General features: G+C 36.5%; 1 protein-coding gene across 16 annotated transcripts in view; it reads left to right on the top strand.

Annotated features, from left to right (window-relative positions):
* The window catches only part of MYO9A (myosin IXA), a 242,739-nt gene that overhangs the window by 116,776 nt on the left and 104,761 nt on the right, over positions 1-21,202 (top strand). For 10 of the 16 annotated variants that reach the window (XM_069595551.1, XM_069595542.1, XM_069595541.1 and 7 more), the window contains 2 exons: positions 4,763-4,958; positions 17,993-18,112. In XM_069595551.1, coding sequence (XP_069451652.1) covers positions 4,763-4,958; positions 17,993-18,112 — 316 coding nt within the window. The remainder of the gene's footprint in view (positions 1-4,762; positions 4,959-17,992; positions 18,113-21,202) is intronic. The other 6 variants (XM_069595547.1, XM_069595546.1, XM_069595545.1 and 3 more) reach the window with 1 other exon arrangement.

Below are 21,202 nucleotides of genomic sequence, written 5' to 3'. Positions count from 1 at the left end.
ATAGGAAGGAGAGATTAAAAAAAGCCTTAAGTGCACAATGCAAAGAAATAAGAGGAAAACAATAGAATGGGAAAGACTAGAGATCTCTTCAAGAAAATAAGAGATACCAAGGGAACATTTCATGCAAAGATGGGCTCAATAAAGGACAGAAAATATATAAACCTACCAGAAGCAGAAGATATTAAGAAGAGGTGGTAAGAATACACAGAACTGTACAGGAAAGGTCTTAATGACCCGTACAACTACAGTGGTGTGGTAAGTCACCTAGAGCCAGACATCTTGGGTGTGAAGTCAAGTGGGCCTTAAAAAGCATCACTACGAACAAAGCTAGTGGAGGTGATGGAATTCCAGCTGAGTTATTTCAAATCCTAAAAGATGATGCTGTTAAAGTGCTGCACTTAAAATGCCAGCAAATTTGGAATACTCTGCAGTGGCCATAAGACTGGAAAAGGTCACTTTTCATTCCAGTCCCAAAGAAGGGCAATGCCAGGGAATGCTCAAACTACCACATGGTTGAACTCATGTCACATGCTAGCAAGGTAATGCTCAAAATCCTTCAAGCTAGTACTTCAATCAAGATAGTATTTAAATCAATAGTACTTGAATTGAGAACTTCAGGTGTTCAAGCTGGATTTAAAAAAGGCAGAGGAACCAGAGAGCAAATTGCCAACATCTGTTGGGTCATATAAAAAGCAAGAGAATTCCAGGAAAACACCTGCTTCATTGACTATGCTAAAGCCTTTGACTATGTGGATCACAACAAATTGGAAAATTTGTACATCAAGGCTGTATATTGTCATCCTGCTTATTTAACTTCTGTGCAGTGTACATCATGGGAAATGCTGGGCTGGATGAATCATAAACTGAAATCAAGACTCTTGGGAGAAATATCAACAACTTCACGTATGCAGATAACACCCCCCTAATGGCCTGAAGTGAAGAGGAACTTAAGAACCTCTTGATGAAGGTGAAAGAGGAGAGTGAAAAAGCTGGCTTAATACTAAACATTCAAAAAACTACAATCATGGCTTCTGGTCCCATCACTTCATGGCAAATAACCTGGGGAAAAAATGGAAACAGTGATAGACTATATCCTTGGACTCCAAAATCACTGCAGATGGTGACTGGAGCCATGACATTAAAAAACTCTTGTTCCTTGGAACAAAAACTATGACAAACCTAGACAGTCACTTAGCCAGCAAAGGTTCGCCTAATCAAAGCTATGGTTTTTCCAGTAGTCTCGTATGGATGTGAGATTTGGACCATAAAGAAGGCTGAGCACCAAAGAATTGATGCTTTTGAACTGTGGTGCTGGAGAGTACTCTTGAGAGTCCCTTGGACAGCAAGGATATCAAACCAGTCAATCCTAAAAGAAATTAACCCTGACTATTCATTGCAAGGACTGATGCTGAATTGAAGCTCCAATACTTTGACCACCTGACACAAAGAGCTGACTCATTGGAAAAGACCCTGATGCTGGGAAAGACTGAGGGCAGGGGGAGAAGAGGGTGACAGAGGATGAGATTGTTGGATGGCATCATCGACTCAATGGACATAAGTTTGAGCAAACTCCAGGAGATAGTGAGGACAAGGAAGCCTGGCGTGCTGCAGTCCATGAGATGCAAAGAGTCAGAAACTATTGAACGACTGAATAACAATTTATGCTAGACATCTTTCAGTAAATAGATGCTGCAGTACTGTGTGATCCGTGATTGACTGAATCCGCAAATGCAGCACTGTAGATGCTATGAAGATCTGACTGTAAAGTTATATGGGGATTTTCAGCTGTGGTTTTGGTCAGCATTCCTAACCCCCATGTTGTTCAAGGGAAAACTGTGTAAGTAAAAGATAACAGAAAATAACTAATGAAAGGAGAAAGCTTCACAGATTGCTGGTAGCAGAAACAAATAAGGGGGTTTAACTATACACTCTATAGAAGACATGAACATGTTTTGCCAATAAATTTGACAGTGTAAAGTTGAAAATTCCATGAAAAATATCACCAAAACTGAAACAAGAAAATATAGGAAAACTTAAAAATCCTATGTTTGTTAAGTAATTTGAATCAGTAATTTAAAATTTTCTACAAAGGGAATTCTAGGTCCACATGGTTTCACTAGTGACTGCTTTAAAGCATATAAGCAATACTAGTATTAAACATTTTCTTTCAAGTTTGAGATACCTTTAAAATGTATAAATGCATCTTCAGATTTAACAAGAAATATCTGAGCTGGAAATACAGATTTGGGTTTCATCATTTAGATAGAGTTTAAGCCACAATTATGGTTGAGATAAACTGATGTAGGATGATCAGAAACTATGGGTACACAAGATGAAACTCTTAAGAATTTTCAATACAGAACCAACAGTGGGGACTGAGAAGGGATAGCACAAGATACAAGTAGTAAGTCACAAGCTGTGTTGTCGTAGAAAGCAACAGAAGAGTTTCAATGATGATGTGATTATGATGTGATTTAGTTTATTAATACTTAGGAATGTAGGAATATGAAGGCAGAGAGACAGGACCATTACATTGGGAAATGTTGATGACTATCAACATGGAAAAGAGATATAGAATTTTAGATTTTACAGTGTAGTTGTTAATAGGACAGAATAATCTTTGGAGTAGGGCAGACTGATGTTTCAGTTCCTGTAGCAATGCTTATTATGTTTGACTTCTGACGAACTTCGTTATCTCTGTGATTCCTTAGCAGTGAAGTTTGGTTTATAATCGAATCTACTTTATTGAGTAATTGTTAGAATTAAATTAGTTATGTATAGTGCTTAACTTAGTGCCTGACATTTGTCTGTCTGCCCTCAGTATTTGCTGCTGCTGGCATTTTGATTTGAAAATTCTTCTTCAGTTTTGCTAACTTTTATAATATATACTTTTGCTCAAAAAGTATTTAGGGACAAACTGAGCGCCAAGACGTCTGACTTGTTTCCCTCTTCCCCCTGTTTTCAGGAGAACCAAGAATTATTAGGAAAGGAAAGTCCCAAAGGTAGCAGGATGAGTCCAAGCTGCCTTGTGGACATGAGGGTTGATGATATTATACTAGGTATGACCCTCCAGGAATTCTGAGTTAGAGCTATTCTGTGAAGCTGCACTGACATGAAATGATTTACTCACCAGTCCTTCCATCTGGAGAAGGAAATGGCAACCCACTCCAGTATTCTTGCCTGGAGAATCCCAGGGACAGAGGAGCCTAGTGGGTTGCCGTGTATGGGGTCGCACAAAGTCAGACATGACTGAAGCAACTTAGCAGCAGCAGCCTTCTATCTGGGTGTGGCTATAGTCAAACACCTAGACTCTATGTATCAGTCTGGGACCTTCTTCCAGGAGTGTAAGTTTCTTGCCCCCCTTATCTTTTTGTGAGGTATTTAAACTCATTTTCTTCTGTTCTATCATCTCTCACCTCCATTGGCAAGTGGTTTTAACTGGCTATTTACATTCTTTTGGTAATCTTATCCAACTTTAAAAATGTATATGCTGATGATATCCAGATGTGTTTTCTGAAATCTGTTAAACTCTAGGCAGATACGTCCATCTGCCTACTTGATGTCTGTATGCAGACATAGTATAGTGGTTATGAGTGGCTATGTTTGAACCTCTGTTCTTCTCATTACTGTGTGATAGGGGCCAAGATAGTTAACCTTTCTGTGACTCAACTTCCTCATCTATAAAATAATAATAATAATATCCATCTCAAGGACTTGTTAAGGTGTATTTATCTCAAGGACTTGTTAAGGTGATGAAATGAACTTCAATGAGACAACGTGTAAAATGCTTAGAAGTGAGCCATTTACTTAGTAACTTCTCAGTAAATGTTGCTTGTTATCGTCATTATTTTCACCATCTCTAGCTTCACTTGGACAAAACTTATCTCCTGATCATCAATTTCTATCATATCTTCTCTTTTCTCAAGTCTTCTCCATATTAGTATATATAGTACCTCCACCTACCTCGTTGCTCAAACCCAAAATATAGGTGTTAACCTAATTCTCTCGTTCACTCACAATGCTCTAATCCACCAGCAAGTCCTTCACCCTTACCTCTAAAAATGTCCCAAATATGTAACCATTTTCCCTTTCCTATAGTACCATCCTTATAGTCCAAGTCACTGTCAGCTCTTATTTGGAATACCTTTCTCCATTCTTTGTACAGTTAATTCCTTCAGTAGCAATCAGTGATGTTTCTAAAACATCAGTTAGTTCACGTCATTATCATTCCAGTGGCTTTCCTTGACACTTGAATAAAGTCCAGACTCCTAACTCAGTCTTGCATAGCTTGCATAGCCTATTTATCTCCCTTTTCTTGTACCTCTCTCACCCTTGCCGAGAATGCTCTAGACCTCAGTCTTATTAACATTCTCCTAACTCCTGCAACTTAGCACCACCTAAAGGTAGTAGGTGTTCCCTTTGAGTGAAATATTGTTCCTGGTCTTCTCATTTCTGGCTTCTTTTTATTACTCAACTCTCTTGTTGTTTTATGTGATAGTCTCTTAGAGAATCTCTGCCAGACTAATGTTTAACAAGCTGCAATGAGTTGGTGGAATGTTCATTCTAATTTAAATGAATTATAGAATTAAATAGTTTTAGGCTTAGATGGGACTTTATAGAGGATATCTGTCTGGTCCATCTAGCTGGCTAACACAGAAATCACTTCTATACTCTTATTCAGCCACTGTTCAAATATGTCACCCATTTTCTTCTTGGCTTAATACATTTTTTCGAAAATAACACTGGTATTTTTTTCATGTAGGATTTCCGGGAAAAAAATACAGATCATATGCGTCCTGACATTGTAGCTCTTCTGAGAAGTAGCAAGAATGCATTTATCTCTGGGATGATTGGAATTGATCCTGTAGCTATTTTCCGATGGTCAGTTCTCCGAGCTTTTTTTAGAGCCGTGGTTGCTTTCAGGGAAGCTGGGAAAAGACACATTCAGAGAAAAACTGGTAAGCAATAGACATCAGTATTCTGCCATGCTTCTGTTTTTTGTTTTTTTTTAAAATCATGCCCTAACATCGTGTTTCAGATCTAATGAGTGCTGATTAACTTTATGTGTGTGTATGTGTATTATTAATAAATACTGATAGGAATAATGAGTGTAAAGCACCTGTTATTTCTTAGGCATACTGACATTGGTAAGATTCTTAAGCCAAAAGTGAAATTATTATGTAATTGTATAGAACTTAATACTGATACCGTTCTCTGTTTTCTTCTAATGTCATAGTTTTTTACTACAAATGAAACATAATATGGAAGCATAAATCAGGAGACAGAAAAATTAGGATTGAGGTAGTATAGCATGGTGGATAAGCCAGCTTCACTTGTCATCTCTGTTGTCCGGAGTTGAATCAGTTGTTATCTCTTCTCTTGACTGATTTTGTGACTGTTAGGGAGTGTTAATAGTACCTTCAATATTGAGGGTAAAATTAGGTAATACTTGTAAAGTGTCTGGTTGTGAAGTGTAATGTTTGTTTCCTTATGCTTACTTTAGTTAGCTGAATTTTACTTTAAAAGTTAGAAATGGATAAAGCTGGATACTCTTTTGTGTGCCCCCCTGCTGTAGCTCTAACCTTAGACCGTTGCTGCAGAGTGAGGATTTTCTAATACATATGTAATCCTTTAAAGTAACATTCTTCTGCCAAGAAGCCCCAGCAGAAGTGCAGGAGAATACACTTTGTACTTTCATGGCTCCTAGGCTTACTTCTGTGCCTTTTTGGCATGTGCATTAGCAGTGAAAATTTAAATTTGGCTATTATATTTTTTAAATGAATAAAATATTAGAAAGATTGTATTTCTAAAATGAGAGGCCAAAGTAATTGAATTTCATTTCTGTACTTCAGATTATAATGTGTACGAACTGGCCTGTGTGAGTAGAACTATATATATTTTTTGAAAATAGAAGGAAAATCTTAAAACTGCTTTGCCTTTGCCAAAATTATTTCTAAGAGGCTATCTTTGCAAAAAAACTTGAAACAAACTTAAATTGAGGTATAATGGACATATGACATTATATTAGTTTCAGGTATATAACATAATGATTCAGTATTTATATATACTGTGAAATGATTCCATCCATCACTATTCCAACCATCACAGAGTTAGAGACATTTTTTGTATGTGATGAGAACTTTCACAAGTTAATTTCTTGGCCACTTTCAAATATATACTGCATTATTGACTACAGTTACCAGCAAAAAACTAAAAGGAAAAGTTTTTTTTAAAGATGTAATTTATTGTAGTGGACATCAATTTATGTATCAATATTGAAAAATGTGTCAATTCTGGAAATTGATACATATTCTACTAAGATTTAACTAAGACAATAAACTTTTCTTATATTTACTATTAAATACTTTGCTTTCTGTAAAAGTTACATTGTATGTTCTTTTGGCATTTAAATTATTATTTGTGAAAGCTGGTTCTGTGTGTATTAGTATTAGTACAAAGACATGCGATGTTACTAATGTAAATGATCAATCAACTGAGCCTGTATTATCTCTGCTTTGATAACTTCTAGATTCTTGTTTTCTAATCTAATTTCTCTTTCTGGCCAGCATAGAGCTTCCGTGTAATAAATTCTTTTATACTGGGGTATGACATGTATGCATAAAAGTGCACAGAACAAAAACACAGTTCAGTGAATTATCACAAAGTGAAAACACTTGTGAAACTATCTTCTATGTTAAGAAAGAGAGTATGACCAACATGCTAGAAAGTCCCCCTTGCATAAACTTAAAAATTTCCCTTTTTATCTAGAAAAAAAAAGATAGTTCATTTGCATTTTGAGATAATCACTGAGTGAGCAGGTTTGTTACAGAGAATAATTGTATTACTGTATATTAGTGTCAGTGCCAAAATTTAGCGTTTTTCCTCCCTCTGTACCATTTACCACCTGCTCTTTTCTGGTGAGTTTAGGATATTATAAAGTTAGAACATTGTAGTATTGCACAATAGAAACTAACAAAATAACTGAAAATGGACTAAGTAGTAGATTCAGAACTTTTATAATCACCATAAGTAGAATGCAGATATATCAGAGTGAAACAGGAATTGGAGATTATTTAAACAGAAGTAGAACATGTGAAAGGCAGAAGATAACCAAGTTCAGATTGTGAATTAGAATAAGATGTCAAAAATATTATTTCTAATGAAGAAAGTAAACGTAGAATACAGAGTGCAATATATTTTCACTTCCTTTGAGAGTATCTTTTAAAGGAAATAAATATCAGTGGACTTTTAGCTAATTGTCAAGAAATACCTTGTTGCTAAACCAAAAAAAAAAAAATTCTTGATTTTGTTAAGGAATTCTCTAACATTCTTCTTCATCAAGCCAGCTGAGCACAAATGAGAATATCAAATTTAAGTCTTCTTTTGACTGTTGTTTTTTTTTTTTATAGATTTCTATATTAGAGAACACAATGCCATTTTAAGACTTTTAAGTAAAAAAATTAATTCAATTAATTGTTTGAAGAATAAATTTGTTATAGTTGTGAGTTATAGCTATGGCAGTTTATTAGGGAACCATAAAATATTCCTAGTAGAGTCATGTAAACAGGCAGTTTGAATGAGGTACCATGTTGGCCCTGCTAGGAGGTAAAATTAGAAATGATAATGATTTTTCTGGTGAACAGTGAGGTACGGAAGAACAGCTCTTCCAGTGGTGTCATCCATCTTGCCTCTGATTTACTCCTTCTGAATAAGAAAGAGCCTGGACTAGAGAGTACAGTGGAGATCATATCTTGACCATGAGTTATACAGTGTGTTTCTGTGGGTGTAGTGATGCTTATTTGTTTCTTTTGGAGTTACATAAAAATATAGCCAAAGAGGAATTTTAATCCATCTAAAAAGACTAGGGAGAGACAGGAAATTCAGCTGTGGCATTGGTGTAAGAGGCAAGAATGAGAATTTAAAGTGTCATTCAGTGTCTTCATCTACAGGGAGAAAATCTGAAGCCATTCATATAGTGTCTGTAGGTAGAGAGTGTTAATGGTTCCCACATAACCTGTTCCTCTTCACCATCCCACACAGAGGGCTGCATGACTCCAATGAACTCCCATTTGTTTTTCAAGTGGGAGAAGGATTCCAGTGACGATCCTTTTCCAGAAATAACCAAGTACTAAAACTAATTTAGATTTCACCTAAATAGGGTTGGACATGACGTGGCAACTAAACAACAACAAAACACAGGATCTAGGATTTCTCCTGCATTGGCAGCTGGGTTCTTTACCACTAGTGCCACCTGGTAAGCCCTGGGTCTAGGGTTTCTATGCAGTAGTCTGTCCGCAATTCCACCCAGTACTTAAGACAATTAAATGCATTTTTGTTAACAACAAAACCCTGACCATTACTATTAAATTCATTCTGTGTTAGACTCTATGGTGTGGTGATTAAGAGTAAGGGTTTTAGATTGAATGTCAATTCAGCAGGGGAGACAGGACTTCTGAAAATGCATCTCTTCCATAAAAGCAACAAGAACACTTGCAAAAATTGTCAGAATAACTTTGTTGGAGCTCAAGAAATTCATCAAAGGCCTGCAGTAATTTGGAAAGTGTACATACAAGAAAAAAGACTGAATGTTATTAATGTCAGTGCATTTTATAGTGTTTAAGCTTGCACTGCTCACCACCCTCCCTCAGTGGCCTTGAAAACCAATAGCCTAGATATGCAATGAAAATCAGAAGTGGGAGTACACTGGAGGGAGTAGAAGGGGACTGGTACTTCTTCAGAGCTCCATTCCCAGAGAATTGTCATTATTTAACCTATTTGGTAGTTTCATGGAAGACCCCACTTACAAGGCTATCTTTTAACCTGACTTAGAGCTTTCCCAGTATGAATAACCTTTGATCTAGGGGTTTTGTCCAAAACAGTCAGAAACAGTTGTTGAACGTTGCAACTCTCTGATGCAATAGATAACAGTTGGGGCAAAAACTAGCCAAAACATTTAAAAGGAACACCTGAGGAATGAGGTTTCCATAATGGCTATGAAAAGTATCTGTGTATTCATGGGAATTTAGGTGGCTAAGCACATGCATAGGACTGTGTACGTGCCTAGGGCTATGCTCAGTAAAGACCTGAAGAGATCCTGATTTCTTATCTCAGGATAACATTCAGGTTTCCTGTGAGCAGGGTAAGACAGAGTTCTAAACTGCCTAGCTGAATGTTGTATGTATGCTTCAACGTAAGCACTCAATGACCCTTGACAAAGACGAAGAATTACTGGTTTCAGGCATGTAAAGATATATGCCTCCAGTCAATAGCTGTTTATTAAGCTAAGTGAGCAGAGGTTTCCATGGTCACCTGTGACAAAGAATACAAACTTGCAGAATTAGTTCAGTAATGTCCTAAATAAATAGCAACTATAAGAATCAGCAGCAACAGTAAATCCTGGGGAGAGAGAAAAAATGTGATTTTCAGAGTTGCCATGTTATATTATTTAAAATGTCTGGTGTTCTATATAAGATTTTGAGACATGCAAAGAAATATAACACTATGATCCATACATGGGGAAAGAAGGAATCTGTAAAAACCTATCTCTGAAAAAATCCAGGCATTGATATTGCTAGACAGAATTTTTAAACTATGTTAAATATGTTTAAAGACATAAAGGCAACCATATCTGAAGAACAAAAGGAGAGTATGAGAACAATGTCCAACCAGATGGAGAATATCAAATTTTAGATACACACAAATCAGTTTTGAAGTGGGGAAAAAGTGTACGGTAACTGAAATGAGAAATTCAGAAGGGGTCAATAGCAGATTTGAATAAGCAGAAGCCAGAATCGGTAAACATGAAGACAGATCAGTTGAGTTGAAGAATAAAGAATGAAGAAGATAAGTAGAGCTTCTAGACCTATGGGATACCATGAGGCATATAAACTTTTGAGAGGGAAAGGAGGGAAAGGGACAGAAAGAATATTTCATGAAATAATGGCCCCAGTCTCCTCAAGTTTGATGAGAAAATTAATCTATACATCTCAGAAGCTCAACAGATTATAAGATGAGTGAATTCAGAGATTCAAACTTAGATGTATCATAATTAAACTATCTAGAGGTAAAGAGAGACTGTTGAAAGTGGCACATCTGGGCTTTCCAGGTGGCGCTAGTGGTAAAGAACTGGCATGCCAGTGCAGGAAACATGAAATGTGGGATTATCCCTGGGTCAGGAAAGTCCCCACGCCCACTCCAGTATTCTTATCTGGAGAATTCCATGGACAGAGGAGCCTGGTGGACTATGGTCCATAGAGTCTCAAAGAATCAGACATGATTGAAGCAACTTAGCATGCACGCATGCACAAAGTATCCTCAGTATGATTGACAGTTGATTAATCATTAGAAACCATTGAGGCTAGAGAACAATGGCATGGCATATCCAAAGTGCTAGAAGAAAAGTCTGTCAATCAAGAATTCTATATTCACTAAAACTATCCTTTAGGACTTCCTGGTGGTCCAGTTGTTGTTAAGAATCTGCCTGCCAATGCAAGGGACATGGGTTTGATACCTGGTCAGGGAAGATCACATATGCCACAGAGCAGCTGACCCCCATGTGTCACAGCTGCTGAGCTCACATGCCTAGAGCCTGTGTTCCACAACACAGAAAGCCTCTGTGCAGGTGTGATGACCTAGTGCAGCCAAAAAAAGAAAAAAATCCCAAAACACACATATACACAGACACAAGAACTATCCTTCAAAATGATGGTGAAATTAAGACATTCCCAGGCCAACAAATCCTGAATGACTGCTACTAGCTGTCGCACAGGAAATGTTAAAGGGAGTTCTGGCTGAAATGAAAGGACATAGACAGTAATTTGAAAGCATATGATGTAATAAAGAGTACCATTAAAGGCAACTATAAAGTTATAGTTTGTACTATGTAAAAGATAGTATAAATGTATCTTTTACATTTTGTAACTTAAAAAAAATAATTTTGTAACCTTTTTTCCTCCAATCTGATTTAAAAGACAACTATAAAAAACAATAATTACATATCTTTGTCAGAGGGCAGGCCATTTTAAAAGCTGTAATTTGCATGACAATAACAGCATAAAGGAAGAGGATGGAAATGAAGTTATATAGGAAGAAAGTTTTTACATACTATTGAAATTAAGTAGTTTTTAATCCGGGCTAGATTGTTATAAGGCAAGATGCTAATTTTAATTCCCTGTTAAGAAAATAGCTAAAAAATAATATAGTAATAATATAAATGGCCAAAATGTTTAAACAGTATGCTAGATAACATGTATTTAGTACAAAAGAAGATTGTATTGAAAGAATAGAGGAACAAAAATAATATGTCTCTAAACATATGTGGAGACTAAGTAACAAAGTTCTTAATAACCAGTGAGACAAAGGAAATCACAAGGGAGATTAGAAAATAGTTTGAAATTAATGCAAAAAAATACACACCCGAATCTTATGGGATACAGCTAAAACAGTGTTTGGAAGAAAATGTATAGGTTCAAATACTTCTATTAAAAAAGAAAGAATATCTCAAATCAGTAACCTAATGCCTCACCTTATGATTCTAGGGAAAAAGGGCAAGCTAAACCTAAAGGAAGAAATAGGAAGGACATTATAAAGAGGAGATCTGAAATAAATAAAATAGAAGAAAACAAAAGCAAAAGCTGCTTCTTTAAAAAGGTAAACAAAATTGACAAACCTTGAGGTAGACAGACCAAGAAAAAGAGAAAGTTCAGTTCAGTTCAGTTGCTCAGTTGTGTCCGACTCTTTGCGACCACATGAATCGCAGCACGTCCGGCCTCCCTGTCCATCACCATCTCCCGGAGTTCACTCAGACTCAGGTCCATCGAGTCCATAATGCCATCCAGCCATCTCATCCTCGGTTGTCCCCTTCTCCTCCTGCCCCCAATCCCTCCCAGCATCAGTCTTTTCCAATAAAACTCTTCGCATGAGGTGGCCAAAGTACTGGAGTTTCAGCTTTAGCATCATTCCTTCCAAAGAAATCCCAGGGCTGATCTCCTTCAGAATGGACTGCTTGGATCTCCTTGCAGTCTAAGGGACTCTCAAGAGCCTTCTCCAACACCACGGTTCAAAAGCATCAATTCTTCGGCACTTAGCCTTCTTCACAGTCCAACTCTCACATCCCTACATGACCACTGGAAAAACCATAGCCTTGACTAGACGGACCTTAGTCAGCAAAGTAATGTCTCTGCTTTTGGATATACTATCTAGGTTGGTCATAACTTTTCTTCCAAGGAGTAAGCGTCAAATTGGGGAAATAAAGGAGGGTGTTGCTACTGAACTGATGGAAATGAAAAGGATTATAATACTATGAACAGTTGTATGGCAGCAAATTAAAATCTAGTGGAAATGGAAAAATTCCTGGAAAGATGCTAACAGCCTATATACTGACTTCAGAAGAAAAAGAAAGTCTGAATAGGCCTGTCACAGGAAAAGAGATTGGATTAGTTATGAAAAAAATCTTCCCACAGAGCAAAGCCAAGAACAGTGAATTCATTGATAAATTTTACCCAGTACTTAATGAAATGAAAAATTAGCACCAATTCTTTATAAACTCTTCCCAAGAAATAGAAGATAGGGGAATGCTTTTGTTCTGTTTTGGTGAAGACAGTGTTACCAGGATACCAGATAAGACATCATAGAAATGAAAACCACAAACCAATATCCCTCAATAAAAATTGTCAACAGAATACTTATAAGCTGAGTTCAGCAATATGTAAACAATATTTTATACCACTATCTACTGAAATTTACTCAGAAATGCAAGGTTAGTTCAGCTTAGAAAAATCAAGTCAGAGTAATACACCACATTGATAGAATAAAGGACAAAAGTCACATCATCACCTCAACATACACAGAAAAGGCCTCACAGAAGTGAATACCTTTTCATGTTTTTCATTATAAAAATGCTGAACAAATTAAGAATAGAAAGAAGACTTCCTCAGCCTGATAAGGGGACCTGTGAAAAATCCATATTTGATGGTGAATAACTGAATACTTTTCCCTTAAGATCAGAAATAAGACAAGATATCTGCTTTTACATCTTCTATATAACATTGCCCTGGAGATACTGGCAAGAGTAAACAGGCAAGGAAAAGAAAGAAAAGACATCCAAAATGGAAAGGAAGAAACTATTTTGTTTATAGATGGCATATCGTGTATAAAATTGCCTAAGGAATCTACAAAAAAAATCTGCTGGAGATAATAAATGACCTCATCAAGTTGCAAGACTCCAAATCAGTATGCAAAATCAGTTGTATTTCTATACACTAAAAATGAAAAACCTGAAAACAAAATTAAGTTGGTGCTCTAATTACAAGAGCACCAACAAGTATAAAATTGTATTAGTAAATTTAACAAAAGAAATGCAAGGCTTGTTCACCAAAACTGCGAAATATTGTTGAAAAAATTTAAGGAATACTGCAGTTATTGGAAAAATACTCTGCGTTCATGCATTGAAAAGGTTAATGTAGTTAGCTGGCAATAATGGATCTACAGATTTAGCATAGTCCTGTCAAAACCCCAGCTATTGACAAAGCTGATCCCAAAATTGATATGTAAAGGAATCTAGAAATGCATGAAGGGCAAAAGTTGGAGGATTCACATTTCTCAGTTTGGATTAGGCAGTGGTTTCTTAGGTATGACACCTAACACATAAGCAACCAAATACAAAAAGGGATAAATTAGACTTTACACAAATAGAAAACTTTTGTGCCTCAGAGGACACTGTTGAGAACTGACAACTCGTAGAATGATAGAAAATATTTACAAAACATGTATCTGATAAGGAACTGGTATCTAGATCGTAAGCATTTCTTGCAGTTCAATAGTAGAAAACTAATAACCTGATTTTAAAAAGGGCAAAGGATCTGAAAAGACATTTCTCTAAAGAAGATATGCAAATAGTTAATAAAACACATGAAAAGATGCTCAATATAATATGTCATCAGGGAAATGCATATTGAAACCACAGTGAGAATACCACTTCACTTCACAGCTGTTATAAAGTAGACAGGAAATAATGTTGGTAAGGATGTGGAGAACTTGGAAGCCTCATATGCTGCTAGCGAAAATGTAAAACGATGTAGCCACTTTGCCTAAAACACCCTGCTAGTTACCATTTTATCTAGTAATGAATGCCTCTCTTAGGTAGATACCTAAAAGAATTGAAAACAGGTGTTCAAACAAAACTTATACCTGATGTTCTTAGCATCGTACTAATAGTAGCCGAAAGATATTGATAGAAACAACTCAAATATTCATCAGCAATTGAATGGATAAACAAACTGCTATATCCATACAATGGAGTACTATTCTGTCATGTAATGAATGAGGTACTAGAACCTGCTACAACGTGGATGAAGCTTGAAAACATTTTGTTAAGTGAAAGAGCAAGGCACAAAAGGTCACATACTGTATGATTCCATTTATATCAATTTTCTAGAATAGGCAAATCTGTGTATAGAATATAGGTTAGTGTTTGCCTAGGACTGGAGTGGGAAGACTGGGAAATGAGAAGGGAAGTGATAGTTTAAAAATATAGGGTTTCTCTTTGATATGATGAAGGTATTCTAAAATTGATTGTGATGATGGTTAAACAGCTTTGGGAATTTTACTGAAAACCTCTGAATTGTACACTTTGGGGCTTTCCTGGTGGCTCAGAGGTAAAAGTGTCTGCCTTCAATGCGGGAGACCCGGGTTCGATCCCTGGGTCGAGAAGATCCCCTGGAGAAGGAAATGGCAATCCACTCCAGTATTCTTGCCTGGAGAATCCCATGGACGGAGAAGCCTAGTAGGTTACAGTCCACGGGGTCGCAAAGAGTCGGACACGACTGAGCGACTTCACCTCACCTCTTGTACACTTTAGATAAGTGAATTGTGTGCTATGTGAATTGTATTTCTATGAAGCTGTTATATGCAAACGCACATAGAATGAATGTCTATTGTGGCTTTATTTATAATAACCCCCAAATGGAAACATCCACATATCCATCAGTGAAAGAAACGGTAACCGAGTTGTGATATATTCCTACCTTGTTACATTATTTAGCAATTAAAATACTAAACTACTGATAGGATGAATGAGTCACAAAAATATTTATCAGAAAGCCAGAATGAAAGAATATGTACTGTATGATTTCACTTAGTTTAAGAACAGGTTAAATAATACATAGATCATTACTTGGTTGACTCTGGAAGGGATAGGGATGGTATTTACCAGAAGGGAATACAAGAACTAGTTGAGGTGATGAAAATGTTCTATATCTTGATTGAGGATTACATGATATAACTGTTTAAGCTTACCAAACTCTATACTTGAGATTGTGAATTTTACTGTATGTGAAATTTATCTTTAAAAAATGGCCATTAAAAGTATACCTTTAAAAAAGCCCTGGAAACTGGTATTATAGAAACTGTTACAGGATCAGAGACACGGTTTCAGATTTGAATGCTACAAGGAAGCTGGAATTAAGCCCCTGTTACGTGGTATAAGGAGCTTCAAAGAGCTTGAACTTTTCTGTCACTGAAAAGATAATTGAAAAATTCTGTTTATTTGCCCTGCCTAGGAGGAACAAGAATAATCTTATCAATATGTGTAAGGCCTTGGATAAAGTTTGAAAACAAAGCTTGCCTAAAAAAATTAGTGTTCTGTATCTTTACCAGGCATGGATTATGGCTGTTAACCATGCGTGGGAATTTATGCAGTTTGATGCATAATCTCAGACTGAGAAATTATCCAGACTAGACTAGAAACTAGCACAAGCAAACACTAAACAAACCTTTTAAGAGTCTGAGACTCCACTGCAAATGTACTTATAAAACTATCCTAGGAAACCAAACTGTTTTGACAGGGAGCTGATGAACACAACAAAGAGAGGAATATCACTTTAAGGGTTAGAAACGGTATTAGAGTGTGTAAAGCAATCTTTAAAATTGGTAAAGAGTTAAAAGAAGGCATAGAAAGCAAAATGAAAGAATTTTCATTCATACCTGAATTGCAGGTGTGCCGGTAAGACACAGAGCGATCACAGATAGAAAATTACCCATTACCCAATTGAAACTGTGCTTAGCAGGGCTTGCTTGGTGGCTCAGATGGTAAAGAGTCCACCTGCAATACGAGAGGCCTGGGTTTGATCCCTGGGTTGGGAAGATCCCCTGGAGGAGGGCATGGGAACCCACTCCAGTATTCTTGCCTGAAGAATCCCCATGGGCAGAGGAGCCTGGTGGGCTACAGTCCATGGGCTTGCAAAGAGTTGGACACGACTGAGAGACTAATATGAGTACAATGGCTGTATCAATTTTGAGTGAGTTTTAACTTAAGATTACATCATAATTCAGTATATTTAATATTCTGAACTTTTATACAAAACACTTTCATACCATAATTTTCTTAAATTATTTCTGACTGCTGTATATCATTAGATATTGAAGGACCTGCAAGTCTGGTGATAACTTTAGAAAATTAAAATTTGGATAGAGCATGAGTAGAACTCACCAGGTGTTTTTTTCCTCAAATGGTCCCCCTCCACTGATAGCCTCCCAACTCTACCCCACCATGTTACTAGCCAAATGTAGGCTCCTCTGAGCCTAAGCATTCCTTCTCCAAGCACCCAATCAAGGTGGGAGATTATTGAGAATAGAATATTTTTATTGAGGTATCTTTTGATTGAGAAATGGTGGTTACTTGGTAAAACTTGTCTCTTGAAACATTGAACACTTGCAACTATGGACTCCCCATACTATATAAATGAGATAATGTTTCATTAGCTTATTTTTACATTAACTAGTATGAATTCTTAAAATATCGTGTATAACCTGACTGTATCTGTATCACATATACAAATACATATACCTATGTCTGTCTATTGTAATCTATTGTTATGGCATCGTGAGTTTCTGTCTCCTTAGCCGAAAAGTTGATGCCTATTCTCTGGGTGTTGGTATCCAGTTTAAGGAATATAGTTTGATTAAACCATGCTTTGCAAACCTCTTTGAATTACTCTGCCTCTGTTTAACTTTTAAAATGATTCTTCCTTGAGAACTATTCATAGATAGTATCTTCTTCCTAATTATACAGTATGTGCATACTAGTGGAACTTTAGTACATAATTATGTGTTGCTTAATTTGCCTCTATCTGTTTTTAAACTATTCACTTTTGTGTTTTAAAGGCAAAGTTACTTACATTTGAACTTAATGTCCTAACTCTAGAGATGTTCTCCGTGTAAATGATTCTCAACACCTTCCAAGCCTGGAAAACCCAAATTCTCTTTAAATCCATTTATTCCTAATATATATGGTACAGTCTTCCTTCTCTGTTTACTGCTCGAGTGACCTACTGTTTCAGTAACACTAATCTGGGGCTTTGGTCCTTGCTTGAATGTGCTCTCTTCCCTTTCTTCCCAATAGTTAATTTTGACAGATTCTCCAGCTTTGTTTTCAGATTTGTAAATACAGAAGTGCTGCTGGGTTTTCCTGTTCTGTGGTGCTTTTCTTTCTACTTTTCCAACATTGACACACTTGGATTTCCTACAAGTGTGGTTAATTGCAAGATTTGTGAAAGTTTAACTTTTGGTAAATTGTTTTGGGTTTGTTTCTCTTTGGGATTCCATCAATGTTTCTTACATTGTTGCCGACTATATTCTAATTATATTTCAGACCTGATAAAAATGAGTCCATTAAAAAAAATGGCACCATACAAATTGTTTTTGTAATTTCCCTAGTATTTTAAATTAGAGATTTTTAGTATGGTGTGAACGCAATAACATGTTGAGTACTGAAAAAGAATACTTTGAATACCTAAACAGGACCTTTATTTTTTTCTTTTTGTGTAATTTCTTCAAATTAATTGGAAAAATTATTCACATTTAACCATAATTACTTGATACAATTTTATGTACTCTTAAAATAGTTGGCAGCATTGTCCTTGATTCTCTGTTGGTGTGGGCTTATAAAATGTCTTTTTCTTTTCTCCATTTTTTTGTTTTTCTTTTGCTTCCTAAGGACATGATGATACAGCGCCATGTGCAGTTTTGAAAAGTATGGATAGTATTAGCTTTCTCCAACACCCAGTCCACCAGAGGAGCTTAGAGATTCTACAGAGGTGCAAGGAAGAGAAGTACAGTAAGGCTGCAAATCCTGATTAATAAACTCTGTGTTATCACATCCATTTGGAAATGGAAACCAGGAGCATTCTACACCTGGGTGGAACCTAAATGGAATAGACAATGTGACCTCTATCATCCTTTGACCAGAGAGTCTCAGGATACCACCATTGAGACTTTCATTCTTTTTCTTGATATAAAGAAAGAATTGATATATGTGTAAAGATAATATACATATTCTTTTAATTTGGATGACTATTTATCTATGATCCTTGAGTTGTTATTTATACTTGGTTACAAACTTTTAATTGATTTCCATTTTTGTCTTTAAAGTATCCAAGTGATGAGTAAAAATGAGTGTTGATTTTTTCCTGAACTTTATTGAAATCTAGTTGAGGTAGAATAAACTGCAGGCCAAAGCATACAGTTTTGACATATGTGTGAACTCATCACAATCAAGATAATTAACATATTTAACAGTGCCAATAATTTCCTCTCTTTCGAATTCCTGCTGATTTTTATGCTTATTTATACTTGAACTTCAACATCAGCAGTGTTGCTTTCATGTATCATTGGCAAATCCACTTAGTTTGATTGTAATTCTCCTATCAGACTTCGCCATGTCTGGTTTGGAGCAAAACCACCAGTTAATGTTTTGGCTTAAGGAAGAATGATAGAATCATAATGGGTGTCCTTTTTTTTTTTAATATATAAAATTGGTGTGAAAAGATGCCCTTGGTCTCCATTTTCTCCTTTTCTATTTGTTCTACTCATTCTGCATGAAAATGGATTCTTTTGGTTGTGGAATTACTGTTGTTTGGCTGTTGCTATTGCTGTACTGAGAATAAAGGGATCCTTAAGAATACGAAGAATACTTAAGAATGCTAACTCGGCAGTTTGCATAATATAATGGACCTGAATTAGTCAGTCTTGTATTTTGAGCTTCCTACTGATCACAGATTTACTTTGCTAACTTCACAATTCTGTGATTGAAATTCCATGGAATATTAGTGTTTAATTATCAGTAAAAGGAGAATATAAGTAGAATTCCTAAAGGCAAATGTTGTGGATTCTTTCTTCAGTTCTTCTTACTATGCTGTTTTGGTATAAGAAAATGTATAATACATTTTGAAAAATATTATTACAATACTTTCTCATTCTAGAAAAGCAAAGGTAAGTATTTAATTAAAAAATACATCTGAAATGTTACTCTTAATTATTGCTCTTGTTTCTAAAAGGTATACAAGGCTTTATTCCAAATACACATCTTCCTTTTCTAAATCTTTTAATCCAGGGGATATTACTGAAAACAGTCTACAAATCTTTTGAGGGGGCACTTATCTTTTTAACTTTTAAATAATTCCAGTAGTTTATTTGCTTTGTCAATTTTCATGACTCACAGGCCTGATTGTTTCCAGGTAGGTATGTATGGGTGTAGACTAAGAAGGCACCAATTTTATCATGAGCTGCAGAAGGATATTATACATTGTACTCTTGCAAATTTATTTCTGCATTTGTGGAAGTGGACTTTTCCATTACTTTAGGTAGTTTATGCTATTTTCCATTATCAGTTCAGTTCAGTCGCTCAGTCGTGTCCGACTCTTTGCGACCCCATGAATCGCAGCACACTAGGGCTCCCTGTCCATCACCAGCTCCTGGAGTTTACTCAAACTCATGTCCGTCAAGTCGGTGATGCCATCCAGCCATCTCATCCTCTGTCATCCCCTTCTCCTCCTGCCCCCAATCTCTCCCAGCATCAGAGTCTTTTCCAATGAGTCAACTCTTCGCATTAGGTGGCCAAAGTATTGGAGTTTCAGCTTCAGCATCAGTCCTTCCAATGAACACCCAGGACTGATCTCCTTTAGAATGGATTGGTTGGATCTCCTTGCAGTCCAGGGGACTCTCAAGAGTCTTCTCCAACACCACAGTTCAAAAGCATCAATTCTTCGGCGCTCAGCTTTCTTCACAGTCCAACTCTCACATCCATATATGACTACTGGAAAAACCATAGCCGTGACTAGACAGACTTTTGTTGGCAAAGTAATATCTCTGCTTTTGAATATACTATCTAGGTTGGTCATAACTTTCCTTCCAAGGAGTAAGCGTCTTTTAATTTCATTGCTGCAATCACCATCTGCAGTAATTTTGGAGCCCCCAAAAATAAAGTCAGCCACTGTTTCCACTGTTTCCCCATCTATCTGCCATGAAGTGATGGGATCAGATGCCATGATCTTAGTTTTCTGAATGTTGAGCTTTAAGCCAACTTTTTCACTTTCCTCGAATTTCACTTTCATCAAGAGGCTTTTTAGTTCTTCTTCACTTTCTGCCATAAGGGTGGTGTCATCTGCATATCTGAGGTTATTGATATTTCTCCCCACAATCTTAATTCCAGCTTGTGCTTCTTCCAGCCCACTGTTTCTCATAATGTACTCTGCATATAAGTTAAATAAGCAGGGTGACAATATACAGCCTTGATGTACTCCTTTTCCTATTTGGAACTAATTTGTTATTCCATGTCCAGTTCTAACTGTTGCTTCCTGATCTGTATACAGGTTTCTCAAGAGGCAGGTCAGGTGGTCTGGTATTCCCATCCATTATAGTACTACCAATAATTAAAATTTTATAATATATAAAATTATAAATTCAAGTTTGGGAGATTGTTTTAAAAATATTAGGGGGCTAACTAGTGTTATGTAATAGTAATGGTGAATAGGTGAGGTAAATGAACCCTGCCACAGGTAGCAATGGTAAAACCTGGAAAAAAATTTTAAGGTAACAGTTTATTAAAAACACTAGAAAAGAGCAAAAATACTAACAGACCAAAAAAAAGCAGAAACTAGTGGGAAGTTTATCCTTTAAAGAAAGTAAAGTAGTGGGTAGAAAGAAAGAAAGTGAAGTTGCTCAGTCATGTCTGACTCTTTGTGACCCCATGAACTGTAGCCTACCAGGCTCCTCTGTCGATGGGATTTTCCAGGCAAGAGTGCTGGAGTGGGTTGCCATTTCCTTCTCCAGGAGATCTTCCTGAGTCAGGGATTGAACCCCGGTCTCTCGCATTGTAAGCAGACACTTTACTGTCTGAGCCACCAGGGAAGTCCATGGGTAAGTAGTG

The sequence above is a fragment of the Ovis canadensis genome, chromosome 7 (genome assembly GCF_042477335.2).
Source record: "Ovis canadensis isolate MfBH-ARS-UI-01 breed Bighorn chromosome 7, ARS-UI_OviCan_v2, whole genome shotgun sequence".
Taxonomy (NCBI): domain Eukaryota; kingdom Metazoa; phylum Chordata; class Mammalia; order Artiodactyla; family Bovidae; genus Ovis; species Ovis canadensis.
Note: the sequence above shows the minus strand (reverse complement) of the source record. Positions and strands in the feature narration are given on the sequence as shown.